The following is a 23,563-nucleotide window of genomic DNA, read 5'->3' on the forward strand; positions in this document are numbered from 1 at the left end:
GGGTATCTGCACTTATTTGCATACAGGACCGGCCACAAATTTTATTATTATCAATTCCAAGTCAAAATTCACCGGATTTATGGAGGTAACATTGGCGGCGGTGGCTCATTTTTCGTGAAAAGTAAAACGTCACGGCCGCAGAGGGGGTCACCTTACTGCAGGGTTCACAGGATCACCTCAAATAAAGCGAGCGCAATATGGAAAGGTCCCAGCCTGATTTTGTTTATGCTCATAACCTCTGTTCCATTGTTTTGTCATTGACATTAGCAAACACGGGTCTCTGGTTTCAAGGCGCACTTTTTACACCGCGCCTGTCTCGCTTCCTGCCGAGAGTTATTGATGAAATGTCCGACTTTTTCTGCTATGTTTGAACGGTTGTGTGCAGATCGTTTTTGCACCGTTAATTTACTCTCTAAGTATGCCTCGTTTGTTAATTAACGTCTTAATTATCCCCTCTGGTTGACCTAATTGATCCAGACGCCGGATTTCGGCCAAAATGTGTCGCAACGCTTTCTGACTGGTGGGATTAATTAATCAAACAGTCTTTAGGTAAGAATTTTACTGCAGTGGACGATTAATTTGTCATGCCAGTTGATGAGGCTTTTGATTTATTATGCGGGACACACGTGTGCAATAAAACAAAGAGCGCGAATGCACACGCAGGATAATGCAAGGAGACTTGGAAGTACATATAAACAACATTCTGTTTCTCATATTATTTATTGTCACTTTTATTGGCGCGCGGAAGGAAGGTAGAAGAACAATATGAACTGTGCATTTGCATTCTCCTGCAGTGCGAATCGCTCTCATCCGACTCGAGCAATGCGACCTGGCGCCGAGCACGCAACGCCGTGACCTTTCATGAAACACGCCGATGAATACATTATCGCCGCTCTTAGGAAAACCATAAACCGAGTGCGCGCGTGTGCAAAAATAATGGCTGCTTCCGAGTTGCTCTTTTCCATTTTTGTCTTTTTGGAAAGGAACTAAGGAACAAGGAAATTTTTTTATTTTGCCTTATCTTTGCGATGCTGTAAAATGCAGTCTTCACTGCTCGAGCATTTATTAGGTAACAGTTTGGAAACATACAATAAATTATCCTCAGCTGCTTGTTTTTCTTATAATTGCGCTTAAGTAGTTCTCATTAAAACGAGAAAAGGAATATTAGCCACAAAACATCGGAAACTTTTTTCTTTCGAAAAGTAAACAACTATATTGAGGCATAATAATATAATTGTTGTTTATTCTCATTATCACAATTGTCAATAATTATGATTTTAAAATACCGACTTGTCTAGCTTTTCCTCTCTTCCAATTTTCATGATTTTTAACCACACCTTGCTAATAAATGGCCACTTTCATGTCGGATGAGCAGAATACAGCTTTCAAAACGAAATGACCTGAAAAACCGCTTAAATTTTTATCTTACTATCTGTTGAAGAAACAAATTAATTTATACACACAAAGAATATAATAACCAAATCATGAACAGATACAAATAATGCAAAGTCACATTTTATAATATTTAGAGCCACATTTACAATCGTCTTAGCGACAATAAATGGGGATCACTGTTTAATAAAAGTTTATCCTCATTGATTATTTTATGTATATGCCTTTAACTAAATTTCATCACAATCAATTGATGATTGAGATGCCTTCTATAAAATTTTCATTTCACAAAAGTTGTTTAAAAAAGGAAGCATCAATTATAATTAAAATTGAGTAACTGAAATTCCCCTGCAAATTAAAATAAGATGAAGGAAATCACAACTGTTGTTGACGGAAATGAATTAAGTGAATGAACGAGATGTATATTAAAATTACAACGAATATGCGTGCAGCATGAATCATACTGACCAGGAGGAAACAAACAACACTTGAAAGCTGGTCGAAACTCTTCCTCCTGGCATATCAACGTCAGGGAATGCAGGCTGCTTAGCTTCTCTCTCACAATGGGGCAATTTGCAGCGCATTTATGGCATTAGAGCACTAGTTAAAAGCAAACGTGCGTTTGTGGCTTGTCTCTCTTGTCGGTTCGCATTATTATCGTGCTGCTGTTGGTGCCGTAATAAAGCTGCATAATGCTCTTCCTTAGGGCTTTTCTCAGAAATCAACGACGTTTTGCGCTCATCTCGCATAAAATACAAACGAGAATTCACCGCCGACGCTCGTGTTAGAAGTGCGCAGGTAATCACGCGTCGATTCGCATTTTTTCAAAGCGTCCTTGAATTTGAAAATTATGCATTAGCCGCATTAAGTAGTGGACAAAATTAATTCGGAAGAGCGCATTGTCAAAAAGGAAACGAGGATTTAATTAGGGAGTGTCCCCAATGTCGGTTTCCGCGTCATTATTGGTAAGTGTTCACAAACAACGTGGATTGTTTATTTTGCTTCTCTCGCGCATGAAATACAACTGCAGTATTCTTTGTGTATCAATGAATGGATTTTAGTGTGAACTGGTGGGAACCAAAATCCACTTTCAAAGGGAAAACGGGTCCAAATTAACAGCACACAGACAAATTTTAACTCAATTAACTGTTAAGTTTTTAAGCTGAATATGTGGCTCTCGAAGCTTCATTTAGATTACTGAAATATCTGACTATATCAGTTGGGCTTATTCATTTTAATTTTGTTGATTCCGAAAACGTGTTTTTTCATGGTGGACTTTTTATTGCCACAAACTGTCTCCTGCAGATATGGTAGGCTGCTGTAAGGCAAAATTTATGCGAGAGTAGGCAGTCGTCCCAGCAGGTGATCCACTCGACAACGCGTTTCTTTTTAGTTTTTATCTGGCTCTAACAACAAATGTCTTGCGGAAATATCCTATTCAAAGGAAGTGCTGATTTATAGAAAAAAACCAGGTTTATTTTTTGCTTAGAGGGCTTTTGCCGCGGCTTGTAAGTATGCAAATACGAAATCTTTGTCTTGAAAGGCCCGCCTATGAGATTTTTTAGTGGTCAAAAGAATTTAGAGAATAAATATATTAGTGAACCTGTGCGCCGGGTGATGCTCTCCTCCTGGAAAGGTGGAGATCGACTTTGAAATAACCTCTGATGCTGCTATATATAAACGCGCAGTTAAAAGTTAGCATCGAAAGAGGCAGGCAATATACGCGCTGAAACCAAGTAAAATTATGGCAGATAACTGGCATCGGGGAAATTTAATCCCAGAAGGTCATGAGTTCTTCAAAAGAATTAATAAAATTTGAAACTTAACCTGAAACAAAAAAATTTCTGCCCTCTGCTTTAGCTTAGCAACAAAGATAGGAGAAAATTCCATCTTAGAGCAGGCTGCACCTTAAAAAAATGTGCGACAGACCAAAACTGGTTCCTTCCTAACAACAAGTAACTTAGTAGAACAGCTCGTATTATTAATTATATTTTTAGCTGCCAATGTCAAGGACAATTTGTTTGAATCCCCACGTGTTCGCCTTTTTCGGCTTGGGAACAATTTGCCGATGTAATCACGACCATCTTACTCAATTGCTTTCCATTGCCGAGGGGTGCGTCCAAGCACACTAACCTCAGATTTCCACGCACCTGCCCGCCTGCCTGACGCTGCCGCCGCGCGAATTAGCACATAATGGAAGAAGAAGTACTCCGCTCTTTTCTTCTTCCAGTAATGAACTTCTGTGGCAATTGTAATTATGACGCAGAACGGGAATGGCTTAAAAATATGTTTAGACGCGCATTAACCATTAATTATCAACGAAAAGGTGCGGTGTTAGAGGGCAAAGATTGCTTTTCGTCTCGATTACTTGACTCGTGTAATGACGTACAGAGGGAGTAAAAAATAATGGCATACGAAAACTCTATTTTTAAAACTCATTTTACAATATTATATAATGACTTGAATAGTTTGAGGGTAAAAAAATGTTGTTAAAGACGAAGCTCACGACACGCAGTTTACGTATCACGCTGAAAAGCAAGAAATATATTTGTGACTATTATTTGTTCTGCAATTTGGAGAATGAAATAAGCAGCAATAAATAATCGCGCGGCCTTAAACCTGCCAATTGACGCTTCATTCCGTGCGGATTGGCAGCGGACGGAGAAAAGGCAATAATGACGATTTCCCGCGAGAGTGTGCCAGCAGCCCTGCGAGTGCATGTTTCTATTGTGCAGATTCATCAGCGCGCGGCATTGCTGGTAATGAGAATCGCACTTAACTGCAGATAACGCGTGGTAATTTGAATGCGCGCAGCAGCAGGTGCTTGATTTGTGACACATTTATCGCCGCGAATTGTGAATTCACTTTGAGCACTGACAGATTAATAATCTCTACAACTCGCGGTCATCGCGTGAAACCGCGGTGAGTCTTTGCACTCTTCATGAACGCGCGAGCGCAGCTGGAACGTACGTGTTCAGCTTTATCTTTAGTTTCGAGTCGTGGAGACGTGGACTCTTCAGGGGAAGAAACTGGATGATCGAGTGCGATATAATTTTACTGCTTTCCTCGATTGTGTGCGGCTTTAGATTTTTAACTCTCGGTGCGCTTCTTGAGCATACTCTCTCGCGATACAATAAGTGCCACTTTCCCTTTTCGGGTAAATGACACTTTATGGTTTATATTGCTGTTCGTGTGTTGCTCGGCGGATTGTCTCAGAAAAATCCGGACTTGTTTCCCGTGAAATTTAATTACACGCTCTGTGAGAATTGCTTCAGGGTGCGTGTGCATAAATAAACTTGCAAAACGTTGGCGTCACTGCCTGATTTAGTAAGTAAAAAGTATCTTTGCTGCTAAATTAGTGCTGCGATATGTGATGTTGCACTTTGTTCAAATTTTTCAATGGATTCAAAAGATTGATAATTTTAAATCAAATACATATTTATTGCTTTTATTTCATTTTTCAATTTTCGAAGAAGAGCATCAAGGAAAAGGCAGACGATTCGTCAATTTTTCAAATATTTCACCATTAATTCCATGCAGCAAAGATTTCCAATTATATTTTTAAGGTATGTGAATCTCAATTGCAGGGGTAACTCTGTCCTCTTAGAATCGAATGTGAGTCATTTGTTTCCAATATTTTCATAATAAAACCTTGACCAATATCTAGGCTACAGTATTGTTTGTTCATTACAATGAACAGTTATTTTGAAATTAAATTGATAATTTAGAAATCGTTTTAATTATCAACAAGTTTGATACTCTCCCAAAAAATGTCCCAGCGTTGTTGTTGTGAGCAAACAATTTTTTTCGGTCAAAAATTACTTTATTTCATTTTTTAAATATATTTTTGAACGACGATATTCTCATTTTCACAGTATTTAAAAAAATTAGCGTTGACTGTTTTTGAAGCTGGAAATTAAGTCTGGGCTGTTAGTAATAATTATTATCTAGGTATTAATGTAGGCGACCAAAAATTTAATTAGTAAATTTATTTTATCGATTATTGATAGAACAGCCGAGAATATTTTTTTAGATAGGTTATTGTAGGCTTGGATGCAAATCTTCATAAAAGAGTTTCTTTGACAAGAGAAAGCACATATTAGCAAAAGTACTGTGGCATGGCAACGTGAGCTCAATTTTTTGTTTTGCGAGTCCATGCAGTTATACTGCTTGTCATTTTTTTGTCATGCTGGTGTTTTTTACAGTTATAATATTTTTCCGAACTGAAATGAAGAAAAATAGACAATGATATGAAAAATAATAAAGTGATATTACAATAAAAACCAATGGAAAGTTTTGAATTTTTCATGTTAAATATAAAATTTATTTTCATAAAATGATTACGTAAGAGCGATAATTTTATTTGCAAGTTCTGGCTTTTCTCGCTATAAAGACGGATCAAAACAAAATCTTTGGAATTTCCAAGGTCAAGCCGACCATCAGAGGGTAATTTAAAATTTTTTAGTGAACCAAGCCTGGCTGGAAAAATCCAGTAAGCAATTGCTAATTCGACCCCCCAGGTCACGGGAATCCCTGGCGAAGCAAAATGAAATTGAGGCGAAAGAGAGAAAAGGAAAGAAGGCGAGAGTGGGGCTGCAGCGACACGCACCTGAGCCTTTGCATTTACATATGGTCTGCCAGGAGAGGGGGCCGCAAACTCTATAAAAGCAACTGGCTTTGGCGAACACCGATCACACGAAACGCACACTCACCTCGCAAATTCTCCAAGCAAACGCTGCCGAGCCGAAAGAAGGAAAAATGTCGAAGACGACGAGTGACAACAAGGCTAAGGCCATCATCGGCTACTCGGACATCACGGACGACTCGACTATTTGGAGGGCACTGGCCGCCGAATTCGTTGGCACCTTTTTCCTGGTGCTTGTGGGCTGTGCCAGTGTCAGTGCGTCCTGGAGCGAAGGCTATGCCCCGTCCATGTCGCAGATCGCCCTCACCTTTGGCCTCGCCGTCGCCACCATGGTCCAGGTAGGCGTGACTTTCAATTTTTACCCGAAATCTACCTCTATTTTTCGCATTCCGAAAGGGCCTCTACGGATACGCAGAATTTGAAAATGTGTGCTAATTATTAAGGTCTCCAGCATAACGGCTAATTATACAGGCGTCAATTAATGCACCGCTACCCACAAATCCCCGTTGCGCACGAAAATTATTTTTAATCTAGTAAATTATTTTCACCTTCCATTAGCCACCGTAAATTGCAATTAATTCCATTTGTGATTATAGAAAGTATTGTCAGGGAAAATTGAGGTTAATATTCCAGCTACTAGTTTAAAACAGATAATCTACATATTAGCTCGCAGTCGAACAAGATTTTTCAATTATTAGTCGTGGGTACTGGCAGTGAAGTCATTCTCGATTGTTTTTCTCGGCGGCGTGCAAACTTAAGTTTTGCAATGTTTATGCTATTATTATTATTATAAAGCGACAAAACAAGATCAGCTCACAGTATTATGCGCGAATAGTTAATGGATAAACAAACGCTAGTCGAGACGGGAACAGTTATTTGCTCCAGTGTTTACAAATGTGCGGTGTGTTAGCGCCGCCAAGTCACGACAAAGCTGAATTATCGCTTTTCGCGAAAACATACGCTCACATCTCCCGTACACAAATACATTTAACACACTTCTTAATGTGTCGGTCTTTTTACTGATTTCCACGTTAGCGGAGAAGACGTGGACAAGAAAGAAATCGTGTCAAGAGTTTGCGTGCTAAGAATTTAATTATGTTATTTATTGAGCGCTACATTACGTTTTCCGTGTCATTTAAAAATAAGAGAAAGAGCAATGGGAATTAACCGTATATTTGCATTCAATTGAACGAAGAGTTTTCCTGGATCGTTCTCAGAATTATTTGTCTTTAAACTTTTAAATTTTTATTGTTTAATAGTCCGTAAAATATTTTCTCACGCAACTATCGCATAATTCGCCATTAACCGCAGCACCGACCGCATTTGGGGACATAATTAGATGTCTTTAGGAGGTTGCGCAACCTATCAAACGAGCGCATCTCCCAAGACATATGAAATTAATTCCAATCCCGTTGGCTGACCTCACTCTTTCTCGCCAGCGAGTCTTTGCTTCGGGACGCAAATCTCACACATACAATTTGTATTTATTCAATGTGCTCACTTTGTTGACGAGCGGACAAACACCGCGGTGCTTTACTATGGCACCAATTAATCAGGGGAAAATCAGTCTTTATCGCGCAAACGTTGCGTGATAACCCGGTCGCGCCATAAGCGTGTGCACTTTTATTAACGCCGTTAAATGAATCCGGCTGGGAAGAGATTATGCGATCAGATGACTATGATCAGGCTGCATCGTTTCAATCTAATTTAAAGGCGGCATAAGGTGAAATGAAAGTGAAACCGAGCCAGACATTTGCTAATTTCGCGTGTCCGTGAAAAGGTCCGGTGCAACTTACGGTGGATAAAATGAACAGCTGGATATATGTTTAGCCATGACAAATCTTCAATATTTGGAATGCTTTGCATGCGAAGGTTAATTTTTACAACGACTCTGAGTTGAAAGCACTTTACAATGCTTCCCAAGAGCATTTTTTACGATGAGCAAGCATTTGATGAATTTTTAAACAGTCATTTAATCCGAAACAGTTGTCGAAATTTAATTTTGTCAATTTATTTCAATAAATGAAAGAATCAAATTGTGATCAGCTGTGTCTAATCTCATTTTAATGACAAATATCAATATCACCATAGAAACATCTTCAGTGATATTCTTAAAAATCGCTCCAAGACCACATCGGGATCTGTTCAGGTACAATATTAGAAACCAACACTCTGACAATCAGGAAAAATAATTCAGTGGTTTGATTACGCTTTAATATATATGTATACATCTGAATTGAGACGAATCGAATAATCACTCTATTACACATCAATCGATTTGCAATCAAAAAGCCATTAGGCTATCATGCGATAAGCCTTATAATTGAAAAGGCCGCGTGTAGAGCTTTGTAAGTATTTTATCTCATGTTTATACCCCGTTCACTGTCCAAAAGCATTGCTGGATTCCGTAGCTCCCTCTTTCACTGGCTCACACACACGAAAGTCGTGATCATCGCCGGCTATCGCGATGGGATGAATCATGAAATTTGCATTTTCCACGCCATTGACGGGCTCACAGTGCAGCGGCAACACCTGCTGCTTCTATTCGTGCCGGCGCAGTAGTAATTGGCGATTGATAATCACATCCCCGCGTTTGAGATTTTCATCCGCAGAGGGCCTTGAAATCGAATTGGATTCCATGAGGAATTACGACATTCTGCCAGATTCCGATCAAACGGCACACTTCTTGCAGTTGCCCTTTTTGTTTCAAGTGTACTTTAACATTTGATTTATGTTAGATACTGTTTCAATCATCTGCAACGAGCTGTGGAGAACAAATACAAATAATTCAATCCTTCTTTCAACACCAGATTTCGTGGGCTATGCAGCCCGCGTCTCATTACCGCCCCTCCGGCTGCCTACTCTGCCCCATTTCAAAGGTTTCGTCGTGCCGAACCAAAATGACATGGAATAAATTTTGACGAGGCCAGAGGTCAAGTGCGAATGGAAAGCAAAAGTAGACAATCCATTTCTCGTGTACATCAATGACACTAATTCTTGTCGGCGGTGCTGGTGGTTACTCATCGCGAGTAATTAGCTGCGTGCCGGGTAGATATTTCTGACAAGGTCTTGCACCGCCGTGGGGTAAAGAAACGAGAAAAGTGGCCGCTCCATTCCGATTTAATTAAATTAAAAGTCGCGCAAAGCTAGAAAAACGCGGAATGATTGGCCAACCTCATTATTCCCGCGCTGAATTAATAATCACGCGTTAACACGACTGCGATCTTAATTGGAAAATATTTGCTCACGCGCGTGAGTGCGAGTTGTGGCGCACCTCAAAGCAAGAGCTTTCATTTTCGGAGTGTCAGTTTTGTGTATTATTTTAATTAAAGGGTCGGCCAGAAGTTGGAGAATTCATCACGATCGCCCCGTGCGGCTGTCGGCACTTCGGCCCGGATAATTCAATTCCGCCCATCGCCAAATTGAATCCGATCCGCGCTCAAATGTCAAATAATTAGCCCAGATTTTAAATTGGCCGTTTAGCGTAAAAAGGATACAGTCGTGTAATTAACGGATGCCAAATTATTGTCCTGGTAAATTATTCACGTGCTCCAGTCACCTACATTCTGGTGAAGAATGCAATTATCAATAATAATATCATAAACTCCGACAGCCGGTCGGTTCGTTGAACCAACCGCAGATAAAGAGGCGTGGTTCGCTGACTGCCGTGCGGCGCGGCTCCCATAAGAAAAGGGAAAGAATCCATTGCCCGTATCGCGCCTTTGCTCTAGGCGCAAGCCTTACATTGAGATATTATTAACGATTTATGTGAGTTGTGTTGTGTTGTAAACTAACCTTTACAACAAGCCAAAAAAGGCATTCTACACAGCTCTAGAAAGAATTGAAGTTCAGAGCATGGAGAGCTTGATTAAAAGTGGATTCTATCAAGCGTTATCAGTGCTTATTTAAAACCATTATATGACAGATGTGTGAACTAAATTTAATTTATGAGAAAACTTTGGAAAATTGTGCATAAAAATATCACTTTTTAAAGCCTATCTGCTCAGCACATCTGAGCTGATAAAAAATTAAAGCTATTTCGCAATTCATAACCAAATAAATTAAAAAATCTATTGATTTCAACCATTATTACAATTTTAACGGTTTTCAAGCAGGTTTACGTTAAATGAATATCCCTCTTAAGTTTTCTAACGCTTGGTTGCAGATATTGAGTTTATTTTATCACCATTCACGCAAATCTCAAAGTATTAATTTGCAATTGATCTAAATATTTTTACTTAAGCAGACAGAAAAGAAATCAATGAAGCCAGGCTTCATTCTCGTTGCCTATTACAAAATTAGAAAAGAAATCGATCGGAATATTAAGCGTCTGCAGTCAGTCAGCAATAATTAAGTTGAGGTGACCGCTTTGTTGAATGTGGGTATAATGGGTCATGCGAGGCTGATCGAGAGCTCCGAATTTATTTTGGCCGACTGTTGGCTGGCTGGCTGGATCATTATGATTCAGCCGTTGGCATGGGTCATACATCCCATTCAAAAGCCGCCAAGACGGGTTTTTGCAGAGAGCGAGCGAGCGAGAGACTTGGAGGCGCGTTCTGCAATAATTTAGTGTTACACAACCGCATTTTAATTTGCGTGCTTTCTCCGCTAAGGTCGGCGCGCGCTCGCGAGATGTGATTCTCGGTCTGGTTCACGGTGTTTTATCGGTTTCTCATGCGCCCGCCGCGACATACGGGTGGCTGTCGCGAGCGAGACGCTTTTCGCAGAAAACCAGATTGAAAGTGAACGCGATTTTCGGCCGAGAGACGAAGCACGCCTCAAGAACGACTGCTCGTTCAACTTCACATACAGAACAAACAAAATGAATTTGAAAAATTAACTCTGCGTTTTGTGAAGTTATTTGGCTGGTTAAATGAGTAGACCGTTCGCTTAGTTAGTTAAAATGAATTTATGTTTATTATCGAAGAGAGGCGAATGGAAGCCCGTCTGATTGCCACATTCGCGTGACTGCAGAATAGAAAAATCGGCACACATGAATCGATGATCTTCTGGTCTGGTTTGAGCGTCAGGATTCCGGCGGCCAAGTTTCTGGCGCTCCACTTTGGAAAACGGCAACCTCGTTCTCTTTCCAAATACGAGCGCCCGTAATTGAAGCAGAAATTCTGCTTTTTCAATTTGGAGCGGAAGCCATGAGAGAATATATTAACCAACAAACCGGCGAGCTACTTGAAAACGAGAACATTTTAATGGCTATCTGCGCGCTGGCCGAGCGAGCTGGCCGCGAGAGAGCAGAGAGCTCGCGGTTATTATCAATGAAAATTGCTCCCATCATGAGGCAGCTGTTTGAATTTTTTGTTTGCGCGCACTCACGCTCTTAATTGCGACTCTCGAGTCGCTCTCTAAGTGGCTATTTATTTGAGCAGAAAATCACACTCAAAGTGTAACAATCCGTGGGTCGGGCCTCTTTAAATGAGACGCTAATGCGATTGCATGGGCGGCTCGAACTTCGCAACTCACGAGTGTGTGTCAGTCGTAAATGGGAATAAGACGCGTTTTCCCGCTCAAATAACGTGTAAATAACCAACGTGAACCGCCTATTTGCGTCACACACCGAGATCCTATTTTGCTTAGCTAATTGCACTCTGCGCATTTCGCAGCTACGCATGAAGCAAATATTATTAAATGAAAATTATTGAAAATATAAACGAGCTGCTTTGGTTTAAAAATTACTCTATCCACTCATGCAAGTCTCCGCAAATAATGGACACAGGGAGTTCATCATTGCTCACTGCACAAACTTTTTAGAAAAAAACTTTTTAAAGGATATTGATGCAGGGCAACGAATTATTTTCATTATTGGCTCAAGTTACGATTGATGCGAGGGTTGATTTTAGTAACAATAAGACCCTGCAAAATGCAATAGTTAAAACAAGACAAAGCTACAAGAGTAATAATTAAAATGTTCCCACCATTTAGAGTGTCTTTGGCCATTTTTCAGTTGAAATTTTAACGGTTAGTAAATGCATCGGGCAGAAGGATATTTCTTTAATTTTTGAGTAATTCCTATTTTTTCAAATATTATTTTAATTTTACATACATATAGAAGTGCAATTCTGGCTTTATTAATAAAAATGAGAGCTACAAGCGATTTTACAATAATTATTTGTCTTTGCAATATTGTTGCGTAAAAATGCAAAGTAAATTTCATGCAGTCCAAAGAGAGATGCGATTAAATCGGCTTTTCATTTAAACCACGTAGGAGGGCGTAGTTATCAGTTGTTTATGGTCGACAGCTATTGCGACACAGCTGAGAAAAACTACGATCCTCTGAATGGGACACGCGACCCTGAAAAAGTGTAACTAAAACAGACTGACTCTGCTAGAAGCTTCTTAATGACCAAGCATCTAGCCTCTTTAATGAATGCTGCGCGATGATACACAAACAAGTGTTTGTTGATCGTCATCGGCGCGCTGACGACTCGGGGCTGAATTTGCGTGCAGTGTCGATTTCGCTATTCAAAGGAGCCGCGGGGCCCTTTCGGTCCGTGTGAATGGTTAAGAAAGGCAGCCAGCCAGCCAGCTCACGGTTACAAAACAAGAGAGGGCGGGCTTTGGAAATAAATAGAGGATCGGAAAAGGTATAATATTGGGGCACACGTGTTCGAGAACTCTCGTGGGGCCTTGGGCGGGCTCGGGGGCCACAGTTGCACCGCCCCCCAAGCTGCTCCCAGCATCCGCGAATCGCACACACGCATATTATACGACGGAACACACACGTGGAGCGCAGTCAGTCAATGAATTCATTGACCCGACCTGCCGCGCGGCTGACTCACTCGGCGATCTTTATCGATTGTCTGCTTTTAATGAGAAATCATGCTTGTACCTGCTGCTTGCGTTGAATATTGAGAAATTCTGAGAATGATCTTGCTATAGCTCATAACCTGATACAAATGCGCCGGCCATAATTTATGTACGCAATTTCTTTCTCTTTTTTTATCTAGCACTGCAACACGCTGGCGTTCGAGTGTTAAAAGCTTTTTTGTTCTGCGAAATTAATTCCTTCTCCGCCAGCAGTAATTATGTGTCTGGCGAAGGGGGTGATAAGGTTGCAAGTTTGATAGCAGGACAGTAATTATTATGGTATCCTGTTGAACTTCATTATTACTATCGTTTGTATTAAGGTGACTGCTTGCCGACATGAAATATTAGGCACCTTTGAAAATATTTGTGCGATGATTGTCATATAAAATTTAACTACTGCAGTCGGTTTTGACAGCATCATTCGGTGATGTGAAATAGAGTATTAATTCCCATTAATGATCCTTTCTTAACTTAATTAATATTTTCGCAATGCGGGTTGCACGCCAATCTTGCCGTCCTCTTGAACGAAACAAAAACAAACAATTGCTCGCATCTAACAATACTCGATTGAAAGAACTCTCGCAGGATACATCTGTCTGGCGGTCGAGTTCTTTGAATCGGCAAACAATACGATCGCATGGGTGCAGCAGCAGCACCATTTGGATGCAGATTATGTTTTTTTTATATTGTGACGCGACGTGTCTTTTGTTGCTCCAGCTGCACTGAGAATGTCTGCCCGTCGGAATGAACGGTTCGCTCACTTTCACTGTGCGCAGTACGAACGGCGTCGTCTGCTGCCGCTGCTGCGACCGCGGGGAACACAATCGCGGGTTTTGGGATTGTTCGCCCAGGTTGAAAAGGTTGGGTTCCCGCTCCTTCGGCCCGGTGTTATATAAAAGTGTGACGTCACGGCTGAATTAGGACATCTCTGACCAACCCACACAACGCGCCGTGTAATAACAATAATTCCGCCCCCGGCAACTTTTGCCTCGTTATGGGAAATATGCTGATGAGTGCGCCGTTTTCGTCTGGCCCGTCTCCCCATTCATTCGTCGACCTTTCCTTTCCATTTTTTTAATCCTCTCCGAGCTCTGTTGGGTCATACTTGTAACCCAATCGTTGTCATTAATTTTCATTTATCGATCGCGAAACCAATGCCACGCACCGTGAGAAAATTACACCTGAATCCTGCTCTGCGGCCGCGGCTCGGCGGCATAAATCATTCGCTTAATTAAATCAATCGCGTTCAGGTGTCTGCCGCATTAATTTTGAACCGGCCGATTGGTCGCTCTCTTTGATTGCTGCCTTTTCAGCCAATTTGCCGTGTAATAGCATTTGCAAAACTGCTATTTGCACAATTTGTGGACTAAAATGGAACGCTGCTAAGGGCTCGTTATTGATTCTGCGGTTTCGAATCTTTATCCATTCTTTATATAGCCTTGGAAGCCGGATTTTTGAAAAATTAATCTTGCAACAGATGTTTTCAAAGAAAAATAAATAAATCTTCACTGTCTGAATTTAAAATTATATAAAAAGAGTGAAATCCTTTTTTACTTTTAGTACAAATCAATTATTATTACATAATAATAATACAATCATTCTGCATAAAATATTTGGGGTTTAAATTTTAATAGCTATTCATTTGAATACATATATTATCACACCGTATATTCAAAAATTGAAATTTTGAGTTAGCTACAATTTTTTTCACCGTAATAGAAAGTCCCTGTTCCGCCTATTTAGAAGTTTCGAGAGAACCAATATTTATTTAAAGGGTCTAATATTGATAGATCTCCGCAAGGTTACAGCAAAAGTATGTAGAAACCCGCACATCAAATGCGATACAAAAATATGGTCGTGTTTAGTGCTAATCATGCGGAGAAAAAATTTTCAACATTCACCAACTTTCGCAATGGAAGACCAAAAGTGCGTGGCCTATCTTAATTAATAGGATGTGAAGGCTGGATATTAGCAGCTTGAATTATGAGGTGTTTATTTTCCCGAAGAAGTAGTCGACACGCTCGAGTGCGCGAATGCCTAAGCTACCGTGAAATGCGCTCTTCATAGACTGAATCAAAGCCGCCGGCCGGCCGGTGCGCGGCTCGCTCGCGTTGCTTCGCTCTTATTGCCGATTCGCACGCACTCAGGACCATTTTGCAACAACTACCATGGCAGTGAGCTGGAGCGATTCATGAGAAATGGCTACTTTGCACTTTCTATGCCAAAATTAATTGCCCGAGGTCCTTTTATGGCACTGCCGGATTGATCCGCATCTGACCTTTCCGCGACCCAAGTTGTACGGAGCAATTTGCCGTCTGCAAACCAGAAATTGCGGGCTTGCTTTTTACTTGACCTGTGCATTGGAATTCAATCAAAATCAAGAATCCGGTTCTTCATTTAAGCTCATTAAAGCTGGTCCGTAATTCAAATTGGATCCAGCTAAACCAAACTCGCGATATCTTTACAGATTAAATTATTTTCCTTAATAAAAATATTAAATTTTTTCCTATTAACTATTAATTGGAATAAAAATGGTTTCTTTTCATGAATGCATATTAACACTTGAATTTTTGCAACAAAAATCATGTCTTGTTATCCCTGATAAATTTTCAATTTACTCAACTGGCTTTGCCCAAATTTGGACTCGTCGATTCTCCTAATCATGGAAAGAAAACGTGGATGCCTCGTGCTCTTCGATAATTGCGCTCGCCTTGACCAGCCGACTGCAATTAATACTAATTCAGCAGGTGGAGAGCCAATCGCTGCTGCCTTTTTATTAATTATCACATCATTGGAGGCAGCTACTAATAATAGTAATAAATATATAACGCACGCTCTCAGCCGTTCGAACACCAAATCGGACCTCCTTCTATGTAGGTCAAAATTATAAAAATGTTTATCATTGAGTTATGATTCCCTGTTATCGCGATCCGCCGCGTGTTTGTGCCGCTCGCGGGATATTATGCGACAGTTTACGTGGGAGTCGTTGGTGCTTAAATATTTTGTATGTGTGTGTCTAAGCGAATGCGTACACCACCGTTTGTGTATGCATTTTAAGACTCTATCTATCGCTCGCTATCAGTTTGTTTAACCACTCGTCGGGAGCGACGTTATAGTTAAATATAACGTCACTGAAGCTCCTCCACGCGCTACTGTGCACTTGGCAATTTGCAAAAACATGACTCATTAAATAATATTAATCGAATTTATTTTGACCTCTCTGCAAGACAGTTTTTTAATTCAATTTAGCGCGTTTCTCCAAAATAAGTCGCCGAATAATAAAAAATTACATAAATTTGAATAAGCGTTTGCCAACAACCAGCTGAAACTCATGGTCAAAATAATATAAAAATTTACCATTTAACTTTGCCTCTTGCCATACTGCAGCCCAACTACTTCATGCAACACCGAGCCGCAAAATTTTATGAGTTTAAATAAAGTGAATCAAATAGATAAGTGAAATAACTAAATTTAAAAATAAATTGCTCAGTAAGTGATTCATCATACAAATTGTTGCAGCCCCGAAGGAAAAGTGCGAGCAAATTCGAGGCTTTCAAAAGAAATGAATGTGTAACAATGAACACTCAAGTTAGGAATCGGATTGAGCATATTATTTCGTGGCGTTCAAAAGAAACACTTTCTCTGCGGCAAGCGGAATATTCCTTCATCTCGTTTGTTTGTTCTGCTGCGCGCACGTTCTCCAGATTAATATGTATATTCGCACAATAATTCTGCAGTGTCCCTTTTTTAATGAACTTACGCTGACTCTTGGTTTCCTTTTTCCTTAATTGGATTGCGCCAGTGCGAGTCCAGTGCTATTGCACAACACGAGTTCTATTTTATTCGCTTAAAAATGCAATTCAGCGAACAAAGAAGAAATTGTATCGAAAATACAAACGGAAAGGGATTATCATTCATCTGCAGAGTGCCGTATTGAACGTGCGCGAAATGCCTGTGTCATTTTAATACCTATGAGAATGCGGGCAGAATTGCAATCCTTTCACTTCGGCGTGTCAGAAAGTGATCTGTTACAATTTGCATCTTTTAATGTCGAAACGGTCCCAATTTATTGCCACCTGAGCGAAATTTACGTCCAGAATTCGAGAAAACCCGGCCGCGCGCACATGATCTTGCTCGGTAATAAATATTCTATCTTGGCGCGGTTGCGTGGGACATTTATTTCGCTAGGCCGACTGCCGGGCGGCGGGCGGCGGGGAAAACAAGCCACAATGATTTGTTTGTTTGACAAACGTAAGCGCCGAAATTTACGCGGTCGGTGCTGCGAGGAGCAATTAACCCGCTATGATAAACTTTTATTGTGTGCTAATTTCGACCAAGATTTATTCATTTCCATTCGTGGAAGCCTAGCTTTCTGTCCATTATACATATATTTCGCCGAGCGCGCCCTTGGAATTTTTACAGCCGAAAATCGACTGACACAGCGACTGCTTTCTTGTTTCAGGCGATCGGGCACGTGAGCGGAGGTCACATCAACCCTGCCGTGACCTGTGGCATGCTGGTCACCGGCGACATCAGCCTTCTCAAAGCAGCCTTCTACATCGTGGTGCAGTGCATTGGTGCCGTAGCCGGCTCGGCTGTCCTCAAGGTGAGCCTTTCTTTCCGCACGCGCGAAATTCATTCTGATTTCTCACGCGAACCACCCATATGTCAGCAGTTTAATTGGACTCACAATCAGCAAATAGCGCCGTGCTAATTGAACACACACCATATAAATTAAGTGCTCGCGATAATTGTTTTACTTCGCGCAGTGTGATTTTGTTCACTTTCTCTGGCAGTTCACACAGGTGTCGAACAAAAGCTTTGCAAACACGACACAAGATCATCTTGAACTCGTGTGCATGTGTTGCGAGGCCAATGTCGGCTCTAGAGTAGGAAACGTCGCTTTATTATGCGCATCAAATAGAGATTGTTGTTGTTGTTTATTTCCCAGACAATAACGTTTGGGACGGCCTAGAGTTTTAGTTCGCCGCCGCAGGAATTTCTAAAGTTTTGCTTGAAAAACAATTACGTTCGCACTTCCTCGACTTTGGCTCCCACGTCGAATTAATTTATTCTTTGACATGATTACAGGTTATCACTCCTGAAGCTACTCAGAACGGACTCGGAATCAACAACATCTCGCCACTGATCACCCCCCTGCAAGGATACCTGGCCGAGGCCCTGATCACCTTCGTCCTCGTTCTGGTTGTGCACAGCGTTTGCGACCAGCGTCGCGGAGACGTCAAGGGATCCATTCCCCTGGCCGTCGGTCTCACCGTCACCCTGTGCCACTTGCCATTCGTAAGTCTCCAAAAGGAAATAAATGCGCGTCAACTCAGAAATCAGATCAATCCTAGCTTAGTTGTAAGCTTTATTGCAGTCAGTGCACTGCTTTAATCATACCTTTTAATCCGACTGAGTTGGTTTTTACCGTCTGTCAAAAGAACAAAAAACAAGAATGCATTAAAATATTTTAAACCTTACACGAATCCGTTAGAATGATTATTATAAAATGATTTCACACGGAAAACTTAAAATATTTGAGTCATTCGTCATCGTAAATATTTATCTAATCAACATTGTAAATAACATTCCTTCTAAAATATTACTCTGCAATCATTTCAATGGTCGGATTTGGGGCAATCGCTTTTCCTAGCATTCGGCAACCTATCCGATCAAAGGCAAACACAGCTTATTGCATCCAAATCACGACACCGCATTAAAGAGAGCCTATCTTGATTACACAGGCGACGTGATTCGAATTTATAAGTAATGTGCTAGGCAGATGCGTCACCTTCGTCGCGCGGCAAACAGAGCACGTTGTGTAAAAGAGCAAACAGACGCAGAATTTGGGGCTATCTGCGTAAATATTGCATATATGCACCTCCAAACTCCAAAAGAGCGCGGCTGATTTATTTACTCGCGCGGCGAGCGGAATAATTATGTGTTGTAGAGGAGAATATTTCATCGTGAAAGTGCTTGGATTCATTCCGGCGTGCGCGGCGCTGCTTTTATGAATGAATATAACCAAAAATAAAGAGAGTCAAGGTCCAGCTCGCCGAGAGAAAAATCAGCTCGCTCCTCTGCCACATTATTTTAGCCTAAATGCACGAGGTGAGATGCGCACGTGCAATTATCTCTGCTTAAGTGGAACGCGCATTAGTTTTGAGACGGTCAAAATGGGTTAAATCATTATCACCGTCAGAACTGACGCAAATGGCAATGGATAGACGGCTCAATTTATTTCGCGTGCAAGTAATATTTTCCGATTGAAAAGTGCACAACTGCCAGGTGTTAGTTATCATGTCAATTTTAAAGGAAACATGTTCATTCACGCACACGGTAATTATTACTTTTCGCAGATCAACTACACCGGCTCTAGCATGAACCCCGCCAGAACCTTTGGACCCGCTGTCGTTACCGGCTTCTGGGACAACCACTGGGTGAGTTAGAATTGATCAAAAGAATTATCATGACGAAATTAACAATCCTCGTCCGACTTGAATATCTTTTGATTTGTCGACGTTTCAGCGACTTGTTCGCTTTGTAGTACCTTTTTTATTTTATTTGTTGACCGGTGAAATGAATAAATTAGAATCAATAAATTGCTCATTAAAAATTTTAACATTTTGTACGTGTCCAATTTGAAAATCGAAAACACGAAAAGTTTTAAAATTTGGCTTGAATGTAATAATAGCTAGCAAAATATTGATATATACAGTCAACTTAACTAAGATTTCTTAACTTTTTAACATAAATTCAATGAACATTCTCGTAGACAAAAACAATTTGTAATTTCAAGCAGAACTGTTTGTCTTCTTAACCCAATTTAAAATTTTTTTCTAATAAAAGAGTGGTTAACATTTCCTGTGCAGCACCACTTTGTTTAGAGAACAACATTTTTGGCTTGTTTTGTTCAAGGAAAGAAATATAAATTATGAATGTTTGCCTGCGTGTTGCAGATTTACTGGGCTGGCCCCATCACCGGCGGCGTCGTCGCCGGCATTATGTACAAGCTGCTGTTCAAGGTGCGAAAGGGCGACGGAGAGGCCAACTCTTACGACTTTTAGACTTTCCAGCTTTACGCATAATAAAAGAGTGAATACAAGCTCGCAGGGATAGATCTTCGTAATTTTAATTGCGGCTGCGTGCACTGGTCGATCGGCTACAATTGCTTTTATACTATTTTTTGCTGCCGTTCCCCACCCAGTGCATTTTTAATTTATTGTACATGTTTTAACAGTTCACACCTAACGTCTGGTCTCGCGCACCAGCAATGCACTTTTTCCGTGTGTCTGCACTTGCATATTCTTGGCGTATTGATGCTCGTGCACGCAGTCGCATATGATTATTATCATATAATTTGTTTATGTAGATCTACGCAGATTTGAAATTATGTTCTTAAAATGTGCAAAGTGAGGCTGCAACGTGTAGTAAATTGTAGTTCAGCGCCGCTATATGAGAAAGAAAACCTGCCAAAGCTGCAAAATGAATTAGATCAACACACACTCTCAGTGCAGGCCGAAATTTTAAAAACTTGTGTGATTTGTGACACTTCCGTCTAGTTGTAAGGGAAAGTGAGAAGAGTGAAAGACATTATCACGCCACACTGTGTAAATATGAAATTCGAAATTTGTGTGCGTGTCTTTGAACCTGTGAGAGCGAATCAATGTGGAAGGAATCGAGAATCGTATCAAAAGTGGCACCGCGCGCGTCGTTTCGGAGAGAAAAAGAGCCTGACCTTGGTGGTTTGTACCTGAGGAGATAATTCCCAAGCCACTCTCGTGCTGATCTGGAGTACATAATATGGTCGGTCATTATTACGTCACTTGACCCCCTTTTGCATCGCCACCCCGGGGGCATTTTAGTAACCTCCCAGTCAGTAAAAGTAAGAGACATTTTTCAGCGCGCAAGACGATCAGTTCGCAACGCGATATTCCCGACGAAAAGTGAGATGCGCTATAGCTGATTGCGTTTCGATCAATTCCACACACGCACTTCATTAACTTCTCGTGACGCAAGCGAAATTTTCGTGACCGCAGAAAGTTTGTGACAAATCAGGTCTCATTAAACTCGTTTTCTTGTGACTCGCTCATGTATCAGCGCGGCTCGCGGCTGGCGCGCTCAAAAGTCAATGACTGCGTCACACTTTAATACTGTAACACGGTCAATTTTCTTCTTGATTGACACGCAAGAGAATTTTGAAACACGTATGATTTGACTTTTGATCGATCTGAAACGTTCTGGATAGAGTGAATGGTTTAATGTAAATAGCGGTGCAGAAGAAAAGCGTGTTTCAAGCTTGGATGTGTGATATTGTTATATAATGCGGAACGTCCCAAATCACTCAAAGTACATTTCTGATAATTTGGAATATTATTCATCGCTGCAAACACCAAATAGTACACTCATCTGATTATCAATAGTAGCGGATATGTATTTGTTAGAAATGCCTATTGAAGCTCTACTTTTTATTGTGAAAAGGATATTGTGATTCACGACTGTGCGGTCGTTCCCTTCTGTTCAGACCACGTTTTCGACAAATATCTATGCTAAAAAGTGGATTTTTATTGTAAATTAAGTGAATATGTGCGGTAATAAATCATCTTAAAAGCTAAAATCTTATCTTTCATTTACGCCATTCAAAATCGCGCCTGGGCTAAACGGCATTGGCCGTAACTTAGGCTGTCCCTAATTATACGCGCTGAATTTATTGGAGGCAAATTAACGCCGGCACAAAGAGCACTTTCGTTTCGCGAATCATCACCTCTCGTCAATGCACTCTAGCCCATCGCATGCTCGCCCTTGGCTTATTAAAATATGTGAATCAAACTAAGGTATGAATTTGAATGCCCACTCCCTCCGCCTGGCTTGTTGCACAATGGCGTGCAGAGATATGCATACTGATGGCTGATGATGATGAGATGATGCTGGGCTTTTTCTTTCAAAAGTTTACATCATGTAGCAGGACGAGTTGATTATTTATTCAAGGCGGCGAGGCCACATGTAATCAAATTGGCAAACCCCAGTCTACTTGTGCAAATATGCATGGACTAATTTCTATTAATTTGTAAGATGGAGAGACAGATCAGAGGTTTTAAATTAATTAAGAGAAGTGGACTCACGTTTGATCTATGGAAGGTGTGAAACCAGCACCAAAACAATTAATTATATCCACCCAAAAGCTTCTAAAATTAGTTCGAGCTGTCTTAATCGCGTAATATAAATGCTGAATTACACTCACGCATAAATCAAGTTAGCGCACCCAGGAGTTGCTGAATGGGTTTGTGCTGTTGCTATAGTCTGGTCCCATTACTTGTTTTAAATGAAAGACAAAACATGCTGAGATCGAGTAACTTTAAATATCAAAATCGTGCTATCTTACAAAAGTAATATGACAATGTGCAATGTGTCTGATTAGATCAGCCTCTAAAGGGAAATCTACTTTTATTCTCGCTTGTTTAGGTTTGAGTTTATGGCAGAGGGTTGGAGAGGTGTCAAGCCATAAATGTGACCTCTCCGTCGTTGATCGATAAAACTTAAGTGTGCAATGTATGCATTCTTTAAACAAAACAGCTGGCTGACACGCAATGAAAACATTGTTCCCACGCCTAAAGGCGCCGTATGCCGACTCATACTTTATGGCAGTTGTCGGATATTTTTAATTATTTATGCTACAATTTTAAATTAAAAGCAAAAGCTGGATTTCCTTATTTCATCATTGGTTTCCAATTTATTACTTCAACAACTTTTTAATAAACAATAAATGGGATAAATCATGATCAACGCTTTCATTTAATTTATCATCACAAATAAGCATAACACCTTTTATGTGATTTACTACTTGAATAAAAATATCACCTTTGAATAAAATTTAAGCAAAATTGCAAAACGCAAACAAAATTGCCATAAATATGAATTCCGTAAGAGGCAAGAGCTATTAAAAAGAAAGTTCAATTCAATATATTGGTATGAATTAGAAGAGATCGATTTTGAAGGAATGAACATCAGAAGATTTTTTGCTCTGAACAGATTGCTTGCTTGGACATTGCATTTGAATAAATTTGGTTTGCAGCTCTATCTACTTTCGCCTCAGCAGACATGGCAAACAAGTGGCAGAGAGAGGACCATGCAGCTGATGCGGATTTATCTGTATGAAACTGGAGCACATCAAATTACGCTTTCCTCGTTTGCACGGCTTGTGTCACCTGCCACTGATTAATGTAAAAATGCACGGTTATCATAAAATTATGAAACGAAATTCAATGGGAAAAGCACTCTCGTGCGTTCGGCCAAGCTGCTATGCCCTTAATTGATTATCCTTAGCTGTAGAATCATAAGCAGGGAAATACAAACGCTGGCAGGTAGTACCATAACTTTTGATGCAATATTTACTCTGCTACAGTGAGAAGTCGCACGCTCTTATAATACACTGTTTGTGATAGTGTGATAGTACACATAATCGTGGCTAGAAACCCAATCTGCGAGCTTGACTGTCGTGCCGAGCGAAATAATAAATTGTTCATGTTTAATCTGCCGATCTCCCTCACTCGGGCGGCCACTCTCCGATCTGCTGCGTCGTTGGCACCTGCCATCAAAATAATGTTTCTATTTTGAGCACTTGTTGAGAAAAAGTGAAAGACAATCGCTTTTTGTGTCTACTAGTTTGGCCGCACGCTGTTCCGTTTCTCGCCGCTTGTCTCT

General features: G+C 40.6%; 1 protein-coding gene across 1 annotated transcript; it reads left to right on the top strand.

Annotated features, from left to right (window-relative positions):
* Positions 1-6,065: 6,065 nt before the first annotated feature.
* Drip (aquaporin homolog protein drip) lies at positions 6,066-21,479 on the top strand. Its single transcript, XM_065478050.1, has 5 exons — positions 6,066-6,375; positions 17,322-17,465; positions 17,951-18,160; positions 19,222-19,302; positions 19,822-21,479. Exons 1-5 carry the CDS (start codon positions 6,151-6,153, stop codon positions 19,927-19,929), a joined length of 768 nt encoding a protein of 255 aa, XP_065334122.1. The 5' UTR covers positions 6,066-6,150; the 3' UTR covers positions 19,930-21,479.
* Positions 21,480-23,563: the final 2,084 nt, after the last annotated feature.

This window comes from Cloeon dipterum, chromosome 1 (genome assembly GCF_949628265.1).
Source record: "Cloeon dipterum chromosome 1, ieCloDipt1.1, whole genome shotgun sequence".
NCBI classification, from domain to species: domain Eukaryota; kingdom Metazoa; phylum Arthropoda; class Insecta; order Ephemeroptera; family Baetidae; genus Cloeon; species Cloeon dipterum.

Coding starts and splice junctions, on each gene's coding strand:
- Drip (XM_065478050.1), top strand. CDS start 6,151: ATGTCGAAGACGACGAGTGACAACAAGGCTAAGGCCATCATCGGCTAC. Junction 6,376..17,321: donor CCGTCGCCACCATGGTCCAG/GTAGGCGTGACT, acceptor TTCTTGTTTCAG/GCGATCGGGCACGTGAGCGG. Junction 19,303..19,821: donor GCTTCTGGGACAACCACTGG/GTGAGTTAGAAT, acceptor TGCGTGTTGCAG/ATTTACTGGGCTGGCCCCAT.